Source organism: Eubalaena glacialis, chromosome 11 (assembly GCF_028564815.1).
Source record: "Eubalaena glacialis isolate mEubGla1 chromosome 11, mEubGla1.1.hap2.+ XY, whole genome shotgun sequence".
Taxonomy (NCBI): Eukaryota; Metazoa; Chordata; class Mammalia; order Artiodactyla; family Balaenidae; genus Eubalaena; species Eubalaena glacialis.
The window spans coordinates 41,563,468-41,582,180 of record NC_083726.1 but is presented as its reverse complement, the minus strand read 5'-3'; the positions used below and the strand labels follow the sequence as shown (position 1 = coordinate 41,582,180).

At 37.3% G+C, this 18,713-nt stretch overlaps 1 protein-coding gene across 4 annotated transcripts in view; it reads left to right on the top strand.

Annotated features, from left to right (window-relative positions):
* Nucleotides 1–18,713, top strand: part of NAV3 (neuron navigator 3) — a 580,735-nt gene that overhangs the window by 399,710 nt on the left and 162,312 nt on the right. For all 4 annotated transcript variants that reach the window (XM_061206367.1, XM_061206364.1, XM_061206366.1 and 1 more), the window contains one exon: nucleotides 14,239–14,354. In XM_061206367.1, coding sequence (XP_061062350.1) covers nucleotides 14,239–14,354 — 116 coding nt within the window. The remainder of the gene's footprint in view (nucleotides 1–14,238; nucleotides 14,355–18,713) is intronic.

Sequence of the window (18,713 nt, the reverse complement as noted above, 5' to 3'; positions counted from 1 at the left end):
ATGTATAAACATACATATGTTTGATATTTAAAGAAAATTAAATAATCTTTATATAATGGGAAGATCCATGGGTAATGGTGATATTTTTCCCCAGTTCTCAGCCCACTTCTAGGTCATGCTGGTTATTAATTATTCCTTCTGGGGCCTTAATATATGCTTCATAATACTCTTTCTTGCAAATTGAATGTTCAAAGTCCTATAAATATAATGTTGAGTTCTGGAAGTTAATGAATTTCATTTTAGTCCTACTTCCTGCACAGTGCAAGGATATTCTATATTAAGTTTTTGTAACTCATTTATCACTACTATGTGATAAAAGTAGTTTTGAATTGGGCATATCTTTACCCATTTAATGAGTGGATATAACTAAAATCAAATGTGAAAATTTTAAGAAGATTTTAGCTCAATATAAGAAGTTCCCAATAAGTAGACCTGTGTGAATGGAATAGCCTGCCTTTTTTAAGTGCTGCAGGTGGCTACCAGAGATTTTTAAGAAGCAATACAGTGACCAGTTGCCATAGTTTAAGTTAAGGGAATTCACCAAATATTTTTTTTCTTTTATGTACTCGTCACTCATTCTGCAAATACTATGTAATAAGAATTACAAAGAGTAAAAAAAAAAAAATTATCTGCTCTCTGGGAGCTCAGTTTTATTGGTGATAATGAAAAGAATTTAATCAAGAACTTAAAACATCATTGCTGTCATGGAAGTATATGCAACAAATAAGGTAGAAGAGTTTTCCTGAATCTTACATGAGGGTGGAGTCAGTGTATGCATTATGGAAGAGGTAAGAGAAGAGATGAGACTTGAAGGATGAGTTAGAATTTGTCAGGTGGAAGGAGGAATGTTATGGCATCATCCAAATTTGACATTCTACAATTTTACAATCCAAGCATGTTGGAAAAAATAACAGGCAAATTACAAAGTGCTATGCAAAATGCTAGTAACCAAAACTGCTAAAGACTAGAGGTTAGAATTCATGATTACTTGAATGGGAGACCAGGAAGAAAATTTGGAATGAATCCATACTTTGTTCTTCTCTTCTTCTCACTCCCTCCCAACACATCTTATTTTCAGCTAGTCCTATTGGCTCTTGCTCCAAAACATACCCTCAGTTGGGCATTTCTTTCCATTTCCACCCTGCCTTCCGCTGATCATGGCACCACCAATTTTCACCTAGTTTCCAACGAGTCTTCCAGCATTCACTTTTGGTCCTTTCCAGTAGCATCCTTCACACAGCAGGGGCTCTAATCTTCTAAAAGTATAAACTGTATGTCATTTTAATTCATGAGACCATCTACTGGATTTACATTACACTTGAAAAGTAAAACCTAAGCATCTTACCAAGCCCTACAAGTTCCTACATAATCCGGCCCTCTATCTAGCCCTTAAACTATGCTCACTGCCTCCCTGCCTTCATTCTGTTTCTTAACAAACTAACCTGTCCTGCTTTGGGGACTTTGTCATAGATGTTCTCTCTGCGTATAAGGACTCTCTTCTGGATCAAAGCAGCCTCCTTCTCATCAGAACTCTGCTTACATGCTACTTCTTCACACAAGCTGTTTCCAAACATCTAGTCTGAAGGAACACTCACAATGCCTCTTGCCAGAATTATACGCCATTGTCGTCTTGTATTTTATTCATAGAGTTTATCACCATCCACTGGCTTTTTGTTTACTTATTAACAAGTGTGATTTCAGCCACCTCCGACAATAACATAAACTCATTGAAAAACAAGCATCTTGTCTTTTTTTATTTAGTAGCATAATTGCCCAGGACAGAGCCTACCTACAATAGGAACCAAATAAAAATTGTTGAATGAAACACCATCATCATGGGTTAGACTCATCTGCTATAGAAGAATAGAAACACTACCAAAAATGTACAATGGAATAAGAAAAATTCAGAAATCTTTTATTCCTATAAATGGTAGGGTTTAGTTGAAATATAAACAGCTTTAAAATGTTTATAGAATGAAACCATGTCTTCTCTTCGGGACCTTCATTCACTTATTCTTCTCCTCTTTCGACTACCTACTAAATACATTTACTGTGTAAGGCATCACGGTTAGAGTGAAACATCACACATCCCATATGTTATTTCCCTTCCACAGACCACAATGTAGTAGGCAAGAGACTGACTGAAACATAACTACAGAATGAAGCAGGAAATGTAAACATTTCCCCCAGCAGTGAACCAGATTTGGTACACCGAGACTTCAAAAAATGGAAAATTACCGCTAGTTGTTGGAATCAGAGAAAGTGGCACTTAAGCTGAATTCTGAAAGAGAAGTGGGATTTGGGCTTTCGGAGATTAGGGGGACAGGAAAGGAAATGTAAGACTAAAGGAACCAAATAAATAGGATAAACACAAGATGTGTAAGGTGGTTGGCAAGGAGATCAGCTTTCCTGGAAAATGAAGATTGATTGGAACCTGATTGTAGTAGAAATTCTTTTTTTTTTTTTTTTAACATCTTTATTGGAGTATAATTGCTTTACAGTGGTGTGTTAGTAGAAATTCTTGAATGTCAAGAACTTGGACTTTGTGTGTGTGTGCAGCACAATCTGGAAAATTACTATGTCTTTATTGTGTAAATGAATTGTTAGTGGGAGAGGTCAGGGTAGGATACACCGGGTTCAATGGTTGGATGAAGGAGAAATTTACAGACTTTCAGAGTTAGATTTGTTAAGACTTGAATTAGAGGTACCAATTATAGCAAGGAGAGGAAGAGCATAGTTAAGAAGAAAAAACCTACTTTTCCTTGTTCCTCTTCTTTCTTGGTGTCTGCCCTTTATGCTGTATTCTTCAAACTTGCTTTCCTTGCCTGGAGCTCAAAAATTGGTACCTCAGCTCCTCTGGACCTTCAAGACTGCCTCCCCTCTTTTGATGTGCCATTTTTTTTCTTCCATTGTTTTTACTTTCATTACTTCACAGCTATATTTCTTGTGCTTGCAGAGATATGTGAAGTAAAGTTGTGAAGTGATTCCTTAGTCAAGGAGGAAAGAAAGACGTGCACATTTTCTCTAAACCTCAGTATTTTTAACAGCCCCCAATAAATTTCAAAATAACTATTAACCAGATTCATAACTTGCTAGGTTGAGGTCTACATGATCTTTGTTATTTTCTGACCATTTGTAGTAAATGTCAAGAAATCAGTTCATTGGACATAACGCAAACATCTAAAGGCAAAGGGAGAGAATCAGGTTGAGGACAGTTCACAGAAGAAGAAAAAGGAACCCAACCTTTAGATAAGGCAAAACATTGTTAAATAGAGAAGAAAATCATTGTGCTTCTTAAACCCATTAATTAAATATAGGCAGAAACCCTCTGTACACACTTGATTTGTAAAATTAGGTCAAGAATGTCTGAATTTAGAGATTTCCTTTTGTTACTCATATGTATATGTATATGTATATATATGATTGCTGTAACATGATTTGTCTTATATAACAGCATCGAGGGTTCTCAGGAAAGATTTTTGTTGTAACAGTTTTTGTGAGATTTCAGATTTACCTAGAAAGTGACATGGAAAATTGGCCCTTGAATATATTATATTCTGCAAGGCAAAGAATACAAAACATTAGTTCTGAAAATGCTTACTCACATGGCTTTAAGTTTGGCTTATTTGTTGAGCCAGTAGATTGAGTAGGAGGAGCTGTGAGTCTATGAAGTTTGAAACGTAGAGCATATAACCATCTTGCAGATAAAGCTTTTGTAAGCCCTGCAGCTATTATTACAGATTATACTGCAATTGTGGTTTTATGTGAACTGGGCAAACTTGGTTATCAGCACAAACTAAAGCTTACTGAATGCTTGTCTCGCAAACTTGTCTTTTGCTGGGTTTGATATATATCTGTGCATTGGGTAGCAGTTTAACCTCCCTCACACAGCAGTATTTTTAAGCTGGAATGCAGAGCCAATGCTGGAAGAGGGTCTGTTGTGTAGAAGACTGCTATGAGTTGGCATTCTCCCCACAGAGAAGCTTGATAAACTGCCCTTTCTGTATTTAGCTTACGAGGTTCAGCGCCAGATTGCCCAACCAAACCACAACTGTTTCTTTTTTCTGTATTTTATCTTCTCTTGGAAAAGCTGTTAACGTTACAGAAAATTTGCAAGTATCGTACAAAGAACTCCCATATACATTTAACTCAGAGCACCCAGAGACCTTTTTCAAGTTTCACAAATTGTCCCAGAGATAGCACTTATAGCGATCCAGGATGAACGTTGTACCCAGTCGTCATGTCTTCCTAACATCCCTCGATCTGGAACAGTGCTTTAATCTTTCCTTGACTTCCGTGACATTGATATGTTGAAGGCAAGCATTTCATAGAATGTTTCTTAATGTGGGTTTGTCTGATATTTTCTCGTGATTGCAGATATATATATATAAATATATATAAATGTATATATATTTATATATATATAATGTGACAGAAATGATACTGTGTTTTTTCCATTGCCTTCCTATCAGGTATCAACATTATTGATATTCCCCATTTTGGTGGTGTTGAATTTGACTGCTTGATTGGGATGATGTTTGCCACAGTTGATCTGCTTTCACCCATAGGTTTTAGCATCCATTGAGGTTTCTTGCCTAAATGAATAGTTTACTCCAATGCATGTCATGTGATTTCTCATTCCATTATTCCTTCTGCATTTATGCCTTGCCATTCAACTTTAAGAAAATGATGTCCCTTTCTTATTTTTCTCCTCCTCCCCCTCTTCCTCCCTCTCCTTCCCCCCTCCCCCCTCCTCCTCTTCCTTCTCCTGTACTCTTTCCCTCTCCCTCTCTTTGAATTTTGTGGACTAATGGATTCCTATTGTCTTCAGTGGATTATAATCCATCAATATGACTATTTATTTTGATGATTAGAATTTCCCAGATTTGGCTACTGGGATCCCTTTCAAGCTGGCTTCTGCCCCATTATGCTTTGAGAACTTTGTTTCTTTTTGGCTCAAGGTAATCTAGGCTCATCTTGTTCTCTCATTGCCTTGGCTTTAGCTTTTATCTAAGGTGCCCTGATTTCTTTTGTGAAGAGTAATATTTAGGAACCAGATCTCACTGCTCCTAGCTTTCCTAAATAGTAAAATATATGTAGGTACACACACACACACACACACACACTCATACAGACACACACATTTTTTTTAAACCTATTTCCTTTTTTTAAAATTAATTAATTATTTATTTATTTTCGGCTGCGTTGGGTCATCGTTGCTGTGCGCAGGCTTTCTCTAGTTGCGTAGAGTGGGGACTGCTTTTCATTGCGGTGCGCGGGCTTCTCATTGCGGTGGCTTCTCTTGGTGCGGAGCAGGGGCTCTAGGCGCGCGGGCTTCAGTAGTTGCAGCACACGGGCTCAGTAGTGGTGGCTCGTGGACTCTAGAGCGCAGGCTCAGTAGCTGTGGCGCACGGGCTTAGCTGCTCCGCGGCATGTGGGATCTTCCCGGACCAGGGCTCGAACCCGTCTCCCCTGCATTGGCAGGAGGATTCTTAACCACTGCGCCACCAGGGAAGTCCCTACACACATATTTATCTCAATATTAATGAGCTGTCTATTAGAGAGAGAGAGAGAGATGGGTATATAACCGTAAATTCACAGCACCTCCAAATCCAAATCAACACACAGAGTTTATGCTTGCTTTTTCCTTTCCATACTTGCACCTTCCTTTGTCAACTGAGAAACCTGGCTCCCATTATACTCAATATGTTTTCTTATTTGCTCAGCCCCCCGACCCCCAGCATACAAATCTAACAAATCTCCCATCCACACTGGGCTACTCTTCACTCTGACAGATTCCTGGCCTTGGCCCTGTCTGTCACCTGTCTGCCTTCCCACCAAGAAAGAGAGAGCTGGTTTGGGAAAGATATTTGTTTTTCTTTCTTTTAGGTTGGGTTTATAAAGCAGGAACTATAAGACCATTAGTTAGTGTTGCTGACTCAAACCAGTTTTGTTTGTGTCCACATTTGTGACTAGTATATCCATATCAAGATGAATTCATATGGGTGTATTTTTAATATAAACCAATATGCAACACCCCTATTTATGAAATTGGAAATCTGAAGATTGATAGTATCTAGATATATTGCTGAATTCCTTTAAATGGCATGTATAATAGCTTCCTTTTCTTAGGAGTAAAAATTTAAGGTAGTAAAGAGTAAAATTAAGGTTAAGCCATTGGGTATTGTCACATTCAAGTACTGTCTGTTAATAACTTAGTGACTAAGCTATCTGTCAGCTAAGGAGACATCACATACATTAACATGCTCAGTGTCCAGAGACATTTGGATGGAATTAAATTGTAGGGTAGTGGTTAATAAAACAATATTTAGAAGCGTCCAGGTTTAAGTACAGGTTAAGTATCTCCCAGCTTGTTACACAGGGCAAATTATTACATCTCTAGAAGCCTCAATTTATCCACAGCACCTAAATTACAAGTGTCTTAGTCTTTTCCAGCTACTCTAACAGGAATACCACAGACTAGGTGGCTGAAACAACAAACATTTATTTCTCATAGTCCTGGAGGCTGGGAAGTCCAAGATCGAAGTGCCAGTAGATTTGGTATCTGGTGAGCTCCTGCTTCCCGGTTCATAGATGACCATCTTTTCACTCTGTCCTCACATGGCAGAAGGGGCAAGGGAGCTCTCCAAGGTCTGTTTGGTAATGGCACTAATCCCTGAGGGCTCTATCCTCATGACCTAATCACCTCCCAAAGGCTCCACCTCCTAGTATCATCACATTGGGGGTTAGGTTTCAACACATGAATTTTGGGAGGAAACAGATATTCAGTCCATAGCAACACAATTGTTGCGAAGTTTGAGTGATATGCCCTAGATAAAACACTAGGCATAGCACTTGGCATATAGTAAGTGCACATAAACAGGAACTAGCTTTTATGTTAATTATTGGTGAAACCTAGACCTTTAGCTACTAGGACTCTTAGTAACAGACACTAGCACTAGCTTATTAGAACTCTAAATAAATTAAATGGTGTTTTTGCAATGCCCTATCGTACAGTTTCAGTAAGTGCTTATAACATGTTGACCATGTTGTAAATGCACAGTAAGATAGTCTGCACAGGATGATGTCTTCTAAATATTTTGAATCATTTTTTCCTTTTCCCAGTCAATATGAAGGGAATGCAATATCGGTTTACATGGGAACAGTGAATGATGCCACTGCAATATCTACCTTTTGGTTAGAGAACACTGTTGATTCTGAAGTCTTCATAAATTGTTTTATGAATCAACACCAAAGCCTGTTATTTTACTGGAATGAAGCATGCACAAAAATAGAGGACATGCTTAGAGCCTTCAGAGATTAAAGTGAACTTCTTTGATCATTTGTATAAAAGTTAAATCTTTACCAGTTGCCTTTGATTGTCCCTCTGGAGACTGGAGTTAAACTCTGATTCCACTTTAACAAATAATGAGGTAGAAATCCTGGAGAAATCAATGTCTTGTAACATATATAGAGCAGGGGATCTGGACCCATTTACATGTGAATACAAACCAAAGATAATTTCTGAGATCTTTTTATAATTATTTGAAGTTTAACTTCACCATGTTCCTTCCCTTGATCAATCTGTTGCCCTATCATTTCTAATGTAGGTAACTCAGATAGGGAATACTGTGAAACATATACCAAAGAACTTGAAAATATGGTATAAATAAGATTTTCTCTTGTGACCTAAACTAAAAAAAAAAAAAAAAAAAAAAAAAAAAAAAATTAAAGAATAAATCAGCCAGAAATGTTCACTGCCACATTAAAAAATAAAGTAAAACAAGGGTTTCTAAGACCAAAGTTTGAATACTTTTTTATCAGAGGGTGGGGACTTAGCCAATGGAATTGAGTACTAGGTTTCATACATTGAGAAAGATAGCCATACACTGAGAAATATTTTTTAAGATCTGTATATTTGCAGCAAAGAAAAAACTCTACTCCCAAAACACATTCTGAATATTCTTTTGCTCCATAGAGATTTTCCTAGAGGGAGATGCTCTGCATCTTTATAACTAACATGGCTACAAGTATTCTGGTTCCTGTAATTGCTCTGGTCTTGTTCTAGTAAAAATCAGTTGGCATTGGGCTTTAGACAGCCATCCCAGTGAACTACTTTATGTGACTCAGCATCTGAGAAACCAGTCTGTGAATTCTGAGCCTGTATGACTGTAGGCCAACCCTGGCTCCCAGCCAGGTCACCCAGGCACCATGCCTCTCTCAGGCTTCTTGGCAAGCAGCCAGTAAGCTTTCCCTGGGGTGTCCTATCTCACTACATACTCTCCATTTAAACAGCTTCAGCAAGTAATAACAATCCTTAGAAAACTTCAGAGGAATTTTTTCCCCTCATTCATGGACATTAGGCTAAGGAATAAGCCAGGGAGGTACAGTGGCTCACAAGAAAAGAGCCCAAGTGGAAGAATAGATGATAATGAACTTTAGAAGTGAGTGGGGAGGGGCAATAGACAGGGGACATAGGAGACCCTGGGGGCCAGAGAAGAAAAGAAATAGCCCAGAGAGCCGGATATATTCCCCACATTTTAACGTTGACCAGAATCCCACATGCCTCAGGAGAATGCCTTTCCAGGCCTTTAGTAATAATAACACTTAAGCTCACAATTATTTTGCGAGGAACATATTTTTTTCTTTGCCTTTTACACATAAGCAAATTGAGGTTCAGAGAGGCTAAGTCACTTATCAAGGTCACGTGAGTTAATAACTGTTTAGTGAGAGAGCTAAGTTTTACAACCAAATGCAAAGCATGCACCATTATACCATGCTTCCTTCTGTATGCTTTACCCACCAATGACACTATTTTATGATCACTACTGATAAGATTTATTCATTCAGTTATCAAATATTTGCAGAGTACAGCATATCTGCTAGACATGTGGCTAGGCATTGGGGTGCAATGATGAGCTTAAACATCGAGAATGGACTCTAGCTTGGAAGATGAACATTTATCAAATAATTACACAAATGTCATGTTACAAGAGTATGAAGTGCTCAAGATAGGTACAGGGAGAAATGAGTATTTGTAACTTGGGACTTCACCTGAAAATTTGGGATGGTTCTTTAAGAAAGAGTCACTTGAGCTGAGACTTGAAGGGAGGAATTTAATTGGATGTCGTGGGAAGGAAAATATTCAAGTAGAAAGGACCTGTTGAGGCCAGGAGCTATAGGATATGGGTAGAAGATTCTTGTGACTACAGAGGAGAGAGATAAGGGGAGTCCAGTGCAAGATGATACTGGAGAGGCAGACAGAGATCAGACCATGCAAACCCTCTTAGGCTCCCTAAAGGTTTCACCCAGGGGCGCTATGAACAAGGACCAGGTTTGTTGAGAAAATATCACAAGTTCAGTTCTGTACAAGATGGGTTTGAGTTATCTCTGTGATAATCAAGAGCTAATGTCAATTAGACAGTTATGATTCACATCTGGAATTCAGAGAAAAGTTCTGGGTTAGAGTTTGAATTTGGACTTCATGTGTGGATAGGCAATCACTAATACAATGGGTATGTTTGAGATCGTCTGGAGAGACTGTACAATGCAAACTGGAAGAAGCTTAGGATATTGCTTTGAGGAACCCCCAACTTTTGCCCTTCTTTTTTACTACCGACAACCATGACATTTAATGATTGGGTAAAAGAGAACAAAGAGAAAAAAAGGAGCATCCAGAGAGAATGGGGCACAAACTGGAAAATTTTTATTATAGAAGCCAAGGAAGGAGAGTTTCATGAAGGGAGGAATGGTCTGCTATTCTAAATGCTACCAAGATATCAAGGAAGGTGAAGATTAAAAATGTCTGTTGATTTTCACAACATTGAAGTTTTTACTGGTCTTGATGGTATATCCTTTCATTCGAACAGCATGTCCTTTTCTGAATTTTGCTGTGCTCCTTATATTTAGTTTTTTTTTTTTTAACATCTTTATTGGAGTATAATTGCTTTACAATGGTGTGTTAGTTTCTGCTTTATAACAAAGTGAATCAGTTATACATATACATATGTTCCCATATCTCTTCCCTCTTGTGTCTCCCTCCCTCCCACCCTCCCTATCCCACCCCTCTAGGTGGTCACAAAGCACCCAGCTGATCTCCCTGTGCTATGCGGCTGCTTCCCACTAGCTATCTATTTTACATTTGGTAGTGTATATATGTCCATGCCACTCTCTCACCCTGTCACATCTTACTCCTCCCCGTCCCCATATCCTCAAGTCCATTCTCTAGTAGGTCTGTGTCTTTATTCCCGTCTTGCCACTAGGTTCTTCATGACCTTTTTTTTTTTTTCTTAGATTCCATATATATGTGTTAGCATACTGTATTTGTTTTTGTCTTTCTGACTTACTTCACTCTGTATGACAGACTCTAACTCCATCCACCTCACTACAAATACCTCCATTTCATTTCTTTTTATGGCTGAGTAATATTCCATTGTATATATGTGCCACATCTTCTTTATCCATTCATCCGATGGTGGACACTTAGGTTGCTTCCATGTCCTGGCTATTGTAAATAGAGCTGCAATGAACATTTTGGTGCATGACTCTTTTTGAATTATGGTTTTCTCAGGGTATATGCCCAGTAGTGGGATTGCTGGGTCGTATGGTAGTTCTATTTTTACTTTTTTAAGGAACCTCCATACTGTTCTCCATAGTGGCTGTATCAATTTACATTCCCACCAACAGTGCAAGAGTGTTCCCTTTCCTCCACACCCTCTCCAGCATTTATTGTTTCTAGATTTTTTGATGATGGCCATTCTGACCAGTGTGAGATGATATCTCATTGTAGTTTTGATTTGCATTTCTCTAATGATTAATGATGTTGAGCATTCTTTCATGTGTCTGTTGGCAATCTGTATCTCTTCTTTGGAGAAATGTCTATTTAGGTCTTCTGCCCATTTTTGGATTGGGTTGTTTGTTTTTTTGTTATTGAGCTGCATGAGCTGCTTGTAAATCTTGGAGATTAATCCTTTGTCAGTTGCTTCATTTGCAAATATTTTCTCCCATTCTGAGGGTTGTCTTTTGGTCTTGTTTATGGTTTCCTTTGCTGTGCAAAAGCTTTTAAGTTTCATTAGGTCCCATTTGTTTATTTGTGTTTTTATTTCCATTTCTCTAGGAGCTGGGTCAAAAAGGATCTTGCTGTGATTTATGTCATAGAGTGTTCTTCCTATGTTTTCCTCTAAGGGTTTTATAGTGTCTGGCCTTACATTTAGGTCTCGAATCCATTTTGAGTTAATTTTTGTGTATGGTGTTAGGGAGTGTTCTAATTTCATTCTTTTACATGTATCTGTCCAGTTTTCCCAGCACCACTTATTGAAGAGGCTGTCTTTTCTCCACTGTGTATGCTTGCCTCCTTTATCAAAGATAAGGTGACCATATGTGTGTGGGTTTACCTCTGGGCTTTCTATCCTGTTCCATTGATCTATGTTTCTGTTTTTGTGCCAGTACCAAACTGTCTTGATTACTGTAGCTTTGTAATATAGTCTGAAGTCAGGGAGCCTGATTCCTCCAGCTCCCTTTTTCGTTCTCAAGATTGCTTTGGCTATTCGGGGTCTTTTGTGTTTCCATACAAATTGTGAAATTTTTTGTTCTAGTTCTGTGAAAAATACCAGTGGTAGTTTGATAGGGATTGCATTGAATCTGTAGATTGCTTTTGATAGTAGAGTCATTTTCACAATGTTGATTCTTCCAATCCAAGGACATGGTATATCTCTCCATCTATTTGTATCATCTTTAATTTCTTTCATCAGTGTCTTATAATTTTCTGCATACACGTCTTTTGTCTCCTTAGGTAGGTTTATTCTAGACATTTTATTTTTTTTGTTGCAATGGTAAATGGGAGTGTTTTCTTAATTTCACTTTCAGATTTTTCATCATTAGTGTATAGGAATGCAAGAGATTTCTGTGCATTAATTTTGTATCCTGCTACTTTACCAAATTCATTGATTAGCTCTAGTAGTTTTCTGGTAGCATCTTTAGGATTCTCTATGTATAGTATCATGTCATCTGCAAACAGTGACAGCTTTACTTCTTCTTTTCCGATTTGGATTCCTTTTATTTCTTTTTCTTCTCTGATTGCTGTGGCTAACACTTCCAAAACTATGTTGAATAATAGTGATGAGAGTGGGCAACCTTGTCTTGTTTCTGATCTTAGTGGAAATGGTTTCAGTTTCTCACCATTGAGGACAATGTTGGCTGTGGGTTTGTCATATATGGCCTTTATTATGTTGAGGAAAGTTCCCTCTATGCCTACTTTCTGCAGGGCTTTTATCATAAATGGGTGTTGAATTTTATCGAAAGCTTTCTCTGCATCTATTGAGATGATCATATGGTTTTTCTCCTTCAATTTGTTAATATGGTGTATCACGTTGATTGATTTGCATATATTAAAGAATCCTCGCATTCCTGGAATAAACCCCACTTGATCATGGTGTATGATCCTTTTAATGTGCTGTTGGATTCTGCTTGCTAGTATTTTGTTGAGGATTTTTGCATCTATGTTCATCAGTGATATTGGCCTGTAGTTTTCTTTCTTTGTGACATCTTTGTCTGGTTTTGGTATCAGGGTGATGGTGGCCTCGTAGAATGAGTTGAGGAGTGTTCCTCCCTCTGCTATATTTTGGAAGAGTTTGAGAAGGATAGGTGTTAGCTCTTCTCTAAATGTTTGATCGAATTCACCTGTGAAGCCATGTGGTTCTGGGCTTTTGTTTGTTGGAAGATTTTTAATCACAGTTTCAATTTCAGTGCTTGTGATTGGTTTGTTCATATTTTCTATTTCTTCCTGGTTCAGTCTCGGCAGGTTGTGCATTTCTAAGAATTTGTCCATTTCTTCCAGGTTGTCCATTTTATTGGCATAGAGTTGCTTGTAGTAATCTCTCATGATCGTTTGTATTTCTGCAGTGTCCGTGGTTACTTCTCCTTTTTCCTTATATTTAGTTTTAAGTTAAGTTATTTAGTTTTAAGCTAGGAATGTCTGCCAGAAATCACTGGAGGTCAAGGCACAGCTTTGTATGAATTCTTGCATGGCTCTATCTTTCTTTTAATATGTCAATTCCTATGTACATACATACATACAGCATATAGTTTTCCATGATTTATTAAAATCCTAATGAGCGTTTCAGAGTTTTTAGATCCATCAGATAAATAGAAAATATTTCTGGCATCAATGATTACACTTTATTTTCTCTCAAACAAAACCAGGATTTAGAATAAAAGTAACATATTAAGTGAAAATTGATTTAAAGATATACTGAATTTTTCTTTCACATATAAATATTCTCTTTAGATTTTTTTAAAGTAAGAAATATTTAGTGATCACTTGCCATGGTCCAAACGCAGTACTAGGAATGGGACTCCAAGCAAATGAGATAACTCTAAAGAACAAAGTCCAGTGTACAATGCTGTATTGTCTTGTATTGTCTTGTCTCCTTCTTTCTCTTGTAGTTCATACTGTGGACTTTCTAAAGATGTGGTGTTTTTGAGCAAATGTAGATTTGAAGCTGCATAAGGAAAGATAGTGCCTCTTAAAATGTTTGCCTGTGCATAAAAGGAAGAAGCAATGCATGAAGATTGGAATATCAGAAAGTATGCAGTCCCTCTGTGGAGTGCTTTTTATTTGATTAGACCTACTCTTTACATGTTAATCACACACACAAATACATACCCATGAACATATATACACAACTATAAAGCATATTATAAAAGGGGGTTGTCAGAATGAGAATTTGTTTTTGATTGACTTTAATTTTTCTGAAATCAAGACATCATAGTGACATTTATAGCCCATAGCAAAGTCAATATTTATTTTACTTATACTTTGTATTTTAGGATATATTTTATAGAATGTGCATGGAAAAAATAATTTTAGGGGTGTTTTCAGTGCTTTTATTATTCTCAGAAGAACACAGTTTAGCCAGACTTCCTCTAAGACAGCAAAAAAATAGAATCTTTTCAAGTCTTTTGCCCAAAATAAGTGCAGTCAATTATTGGTAATTACAAGCTTTCAAACTTAGGAAAGTCTAAGAAATCTGATTTAATACCTCACTACAACTTAGGTTGTACATGAAAAGTAAGGAAATTCTCCTGTAGATAGACAGCTTTGGAATGTCCCAGACATAAAGAAATGCTGACTTACCTTCACAGAAAACTTTTAATACATTGATTTCTTCTTGTACTAGAGAACTTTGATGAGTCGCTGGTGACAGCAATTGGTATTTCTGTCTTCTTGGTTAATTTCAGAGCACATTCAGAAAATGAAGGTACCTCTTTACCATCTGCCGATTCCTGTACCAGTCCTACTAAGATGGATTTGTCATACAGTAAGACAGCTAAGCAGTGCCTAGAGGAGATATCTGGTAAGTGACCTGATTGGTGGGTAGGTCAAACTCAGAATTTTTATAATCTCTCCATAAGTCTTTTTATTAAATCATATTTATGTTATACTGTTTTCCCTTAGGCATAAATAGACTGTGTACATTTCATGCTTCAGAGATGCTTAGGTATTTGACTATTCTGCTTAGAATGGTCTCTTTGTTGCTCTGTAATGAATTCTGTTAAGAATGGTAGTGCTCTCAGAGGCTGAGATTTTAAGTCATGGTTGCCCTCAGTCTAGATGAATACTATCAGGGAAGACCTGGAGAATCTTCTATTGTTAATAAGGCAGTTCTTGAATATATCTAGAGATTTAAAAAAATATTAATGATCAGATGGCAATGTAAAATTTCCAAGGCCTCCAACCCTGCTCTGTCTACAATTCTGTGTTATTTTGAACATTTCTACACAGTGGCTCCAAATGTGTGTTCTGGGGAAAATGTAATTATGGAAATATTTCATTATATATATAATAATGTAAGAAAAATGACATATACATGCTCCAGACCCAATTTGTCGGATTCTCAGCTTTAGTCCACTATTTTTCCTAGGATCCAGATAAGCCTAGACACATATGGAAGGCCTCTGGTATAATTTTATTATATATAGGTCCATATGGACCTATATAATATATAATATAGGAACTAAGTAGGCTCTTAACGTGATATACTGCTTCTAAGGGGAAAGACAGTTTAAGAACATTTTATGTGTTTCCAAGTATAAGAATGCATGGCAGTAGAGGTATGTCTTTTGGTCCAATAAATCTCTGGCTCAGCCCTTGTATATTGCTAAGGAAAAAACTAAAAGAACTATTTCAATTTTAAAAATTACTATAGTACTCCTAGAACTCAAAGTATTGCTCTGAAGCTCATGAGCGTAGCCATATCACAAATTTGAAGGTTAAGAAACTTCCTCACTTCAGCAGACTTGAAACACTTTGGCAAGCATTAGCAGTTACTGCAGTATCCATCAATGGATATTGACAACAATGACAGCACAACATCCCAAGGGTTCCTTTTGGAATTAACATCAGTGGTATCATAGGCTTCAGAGTTTTCAAGTGGAGATTACAGTGGGCCAGTTCAGGGTAAGGGCAGAAATGGTAATGCCAAGGCATAGCTATAGGGATACTTGTAGATCCTTCAAGCACTTGGAGAAAGTGTTGGTTTTCCATAGCTCCAGATAGCCCCTTGGTGAATGATGATATATATCTGTATTGTGACTAGATATTATTTAAACATAGTGTGGAACGTTTCACACATTTCTTTACTCATGCATGTCTTCAATTAGTATCAATATGCCTACAAAAATACTAGAGCTTAAATCTGTAGGAGAAAATGCGTTTAAGTACACTTTGAATTCTAATTTTTATGTGATTTTCACAAAGAAACCTTGTTTTTCTGAAATTAGTATATCGCTTAGTATCTCTGATTGAATCGGTAACCCATGTTTGATCTTTTTTCCTCCAGTTTCTTATTCTTTTGACCATTTAATCATTTTTTATACTTCCAGTTAATATTTCCATTTATGTAAGTCACATCATTATGTTATACACCTTAAACTAATACACTGCTACATGCCAATTATATCTCAATAAAACTGGAAAAAAAACATTTTTAATTTCCATTTAATGTTCTGATTTTTAATAGAATATTTGAAAGTGAAGAATAAACTAGACTTTAACATAACACAGTAGTCTGATGGATTTATTAAAAGGTATAATATTAATTTATGTCAATAAGTATTGATATAGAATCATAGATTTGAATCTATGATTTAGATAGGAATAAAAGAAAGAAAACAGCACATAAGTGCTGAAATGAGGCTTATCTGGTTATGTCATTCCTACGATCATTTGTTTAAAATGAGTCTATAGTGGAGTACTGAAAATTTCTCTCAATGCAAACTTGAGATTTCATGAAAGAAAGATATTTATGATTAGAAAGCTATAAATTGAGTACCATAATTGGAGAACGTAGATGAGAGTATACTGGTAGACCAGTGGTGAGAGGATGACAGTCATAGGGAAGTAGGCCAGTGACAAGAGCAGAGCTGGCATACCCTGGCCTTTCTTCTAATGATCTTGCCTTCTAATCCCTCCTTGAGCTACTTATTCTCCTGTTCGTACCCTACATCTGGGCACTGTCGGAATCTGCAGCTTCTCTATAATCTCACTTCCATGCACCCCACTCTTGCTGATGACATCCTCCTATCCTTTCAATGCCCTTCCTTTCATTCTCTGACTCTGACACTGGTTCTACTAAGATTTCCAGTTTATTGATCCCACCACCATTTACTTACCCTCACCAAACTCTACATATCCTTTCTTCCTTCCTTAATCAGATGAATTCCTGTAGTGACTGAATGTGATTTTACTTTTACATATACCCTTTACTCCCTTACACCTCTTTCACTTCATTGTTCTCATTGGATGAAACCACAGACCTAGTAACATTCAGGTCTCCACCTAGTCCATACCAGCAATGAATGAACCTGGAGAAAAACACATCACGTGTTGATGCGATTCGCTTTACATTCATGACCACCAACTTCAAGTGAGTAATTAATGCTGCCCGGCAATCATTCTGTATTTCTCTGGCGCATTTACTCTTTTTTTGTCATCTAAGAACTTGAGATTGTTCTTAGATGACAATTTTATACCTTATCTCTTCTTTTCAAAGCTACAGTGCCACTTCTCCCATCCTTTCTCTGAACTGATGACCTTGATGTTGATGTCACTAAAAAAAATTTAAGCAGAGAGAAAAGAATTTCACAAACCCCTGCCACCATATCTACCCATGTACAGCATTTTATACCTATTTACTTAACTTTTCCTTGGATTACTTTCTTTTCTACCTTATCTCCCTCTATACCAAACCACTCTGTTTAGCCCACAGGATGCTGCCATCTCTGCAATCTTAATTTAAAACAAAACAAAACAACTTTCCTTGACCCCTTCCACAGCTTTCTTTCTCTTTCTAATTTCTCTTGTTGCTACTATATTCTGGCTGCTAGGGAAACAACAAACCACATACACACTTGAATTTAATGCCACGCCTTAGACTAGCCCTTAGAATATTTCTTCAAAGACAGCATGAGATATGAGCAGGTAAGTGTTCTAGGAAGTAGAAAAAATTAATCCTGGCCTCTGCACTGCCATTATTTTGTTGTTTGCATTGTCCCTTAGTTCCCTTTTTTGTGAGGTGACTATAGTGATGCTTAGTAAACTCAGGATTATTGTGAGATACGGTTTTATTCTTCCATCCATCTTTTCAGTAATCATTGCCAGGTACGTTATAAATGCCAAGCATGCCAAGGATTGGGAAAACAAACATGACTAAGACATGAGTTCTCCTATGGAGGAATAAGAGACAAATAAACTTTAACACCACAAATAATTGAATTACTAGATTTATGGGAACAACTAATTTAACTGTAAAGATTTATACAGGGCTTAAAAGAAGATCACGCATGTGTATAGTAGAATTCGAATGGCTAAAGAAATCAGGAAATAATATTTCAGGAAGAAACAACTTCAATGGAAGTAATTTGAAAAAAAGTTTTACTTGTTATTTTTGTCTGTTTCTTATTGTAAAACCGGGTACATTTGGAATTTTGGTAGCTCAATGATTTTCAATGCCAGTTTCAATGCCAGTGCTACTGTTGAAGCCGTATTGTTAAAGGTTGCTGTGGGGACCTCAGTGGGGAGCAAATCTGTCCTGTTCCCCAAGTGAAATAGCATAAATAATAGAGAACTCTGATGGAGTTAGTCTTGGCTGGATAAGATCCAGGTTTTGTGAATGTTTGAAGCCTATACAATTTGGAGGAGCCTGGAAATAATTTAAAAAATACAAAGTTACATTGGCTCAACCAAGTTAGAAGCTCTGTATATTAAACACCATTGGCTTCACAGTTGACGTACCTTGATGTCCTGGTATAGTTTTGCCTGACCAGCATCCATTGCTGCATCTGCTAGTAATAGCCCCTTGATTTTCTTTTGGGGAACCATAGCCCCATCAGTCTCTGTTCACGTAGTTCAAATGAAATTGACCCAAGCAGATCCAATCAGAACAACCCATTCCGTTGACCACAGTGACTCTTTCAGGAGTGGACAACTGACCCAATTCAGTTCAATCAGAACCAATGAGAATCTGTCTCAGAACTTTTCCTGGCTGTTAGGAAAGAGACACTCCGTTTTTCCACTAGACCTGAAGCTAATCAGAAGAAAGCTTGGAGCTGCTGGCAGTTACCTTCACCCTCGAGTGAAACAAACATAGAGAAAACAGAACCTAAAGCAGAAGAATATTAGCTCAAGGTCTTTGCAGAAAATGTCTGAGCCCCTG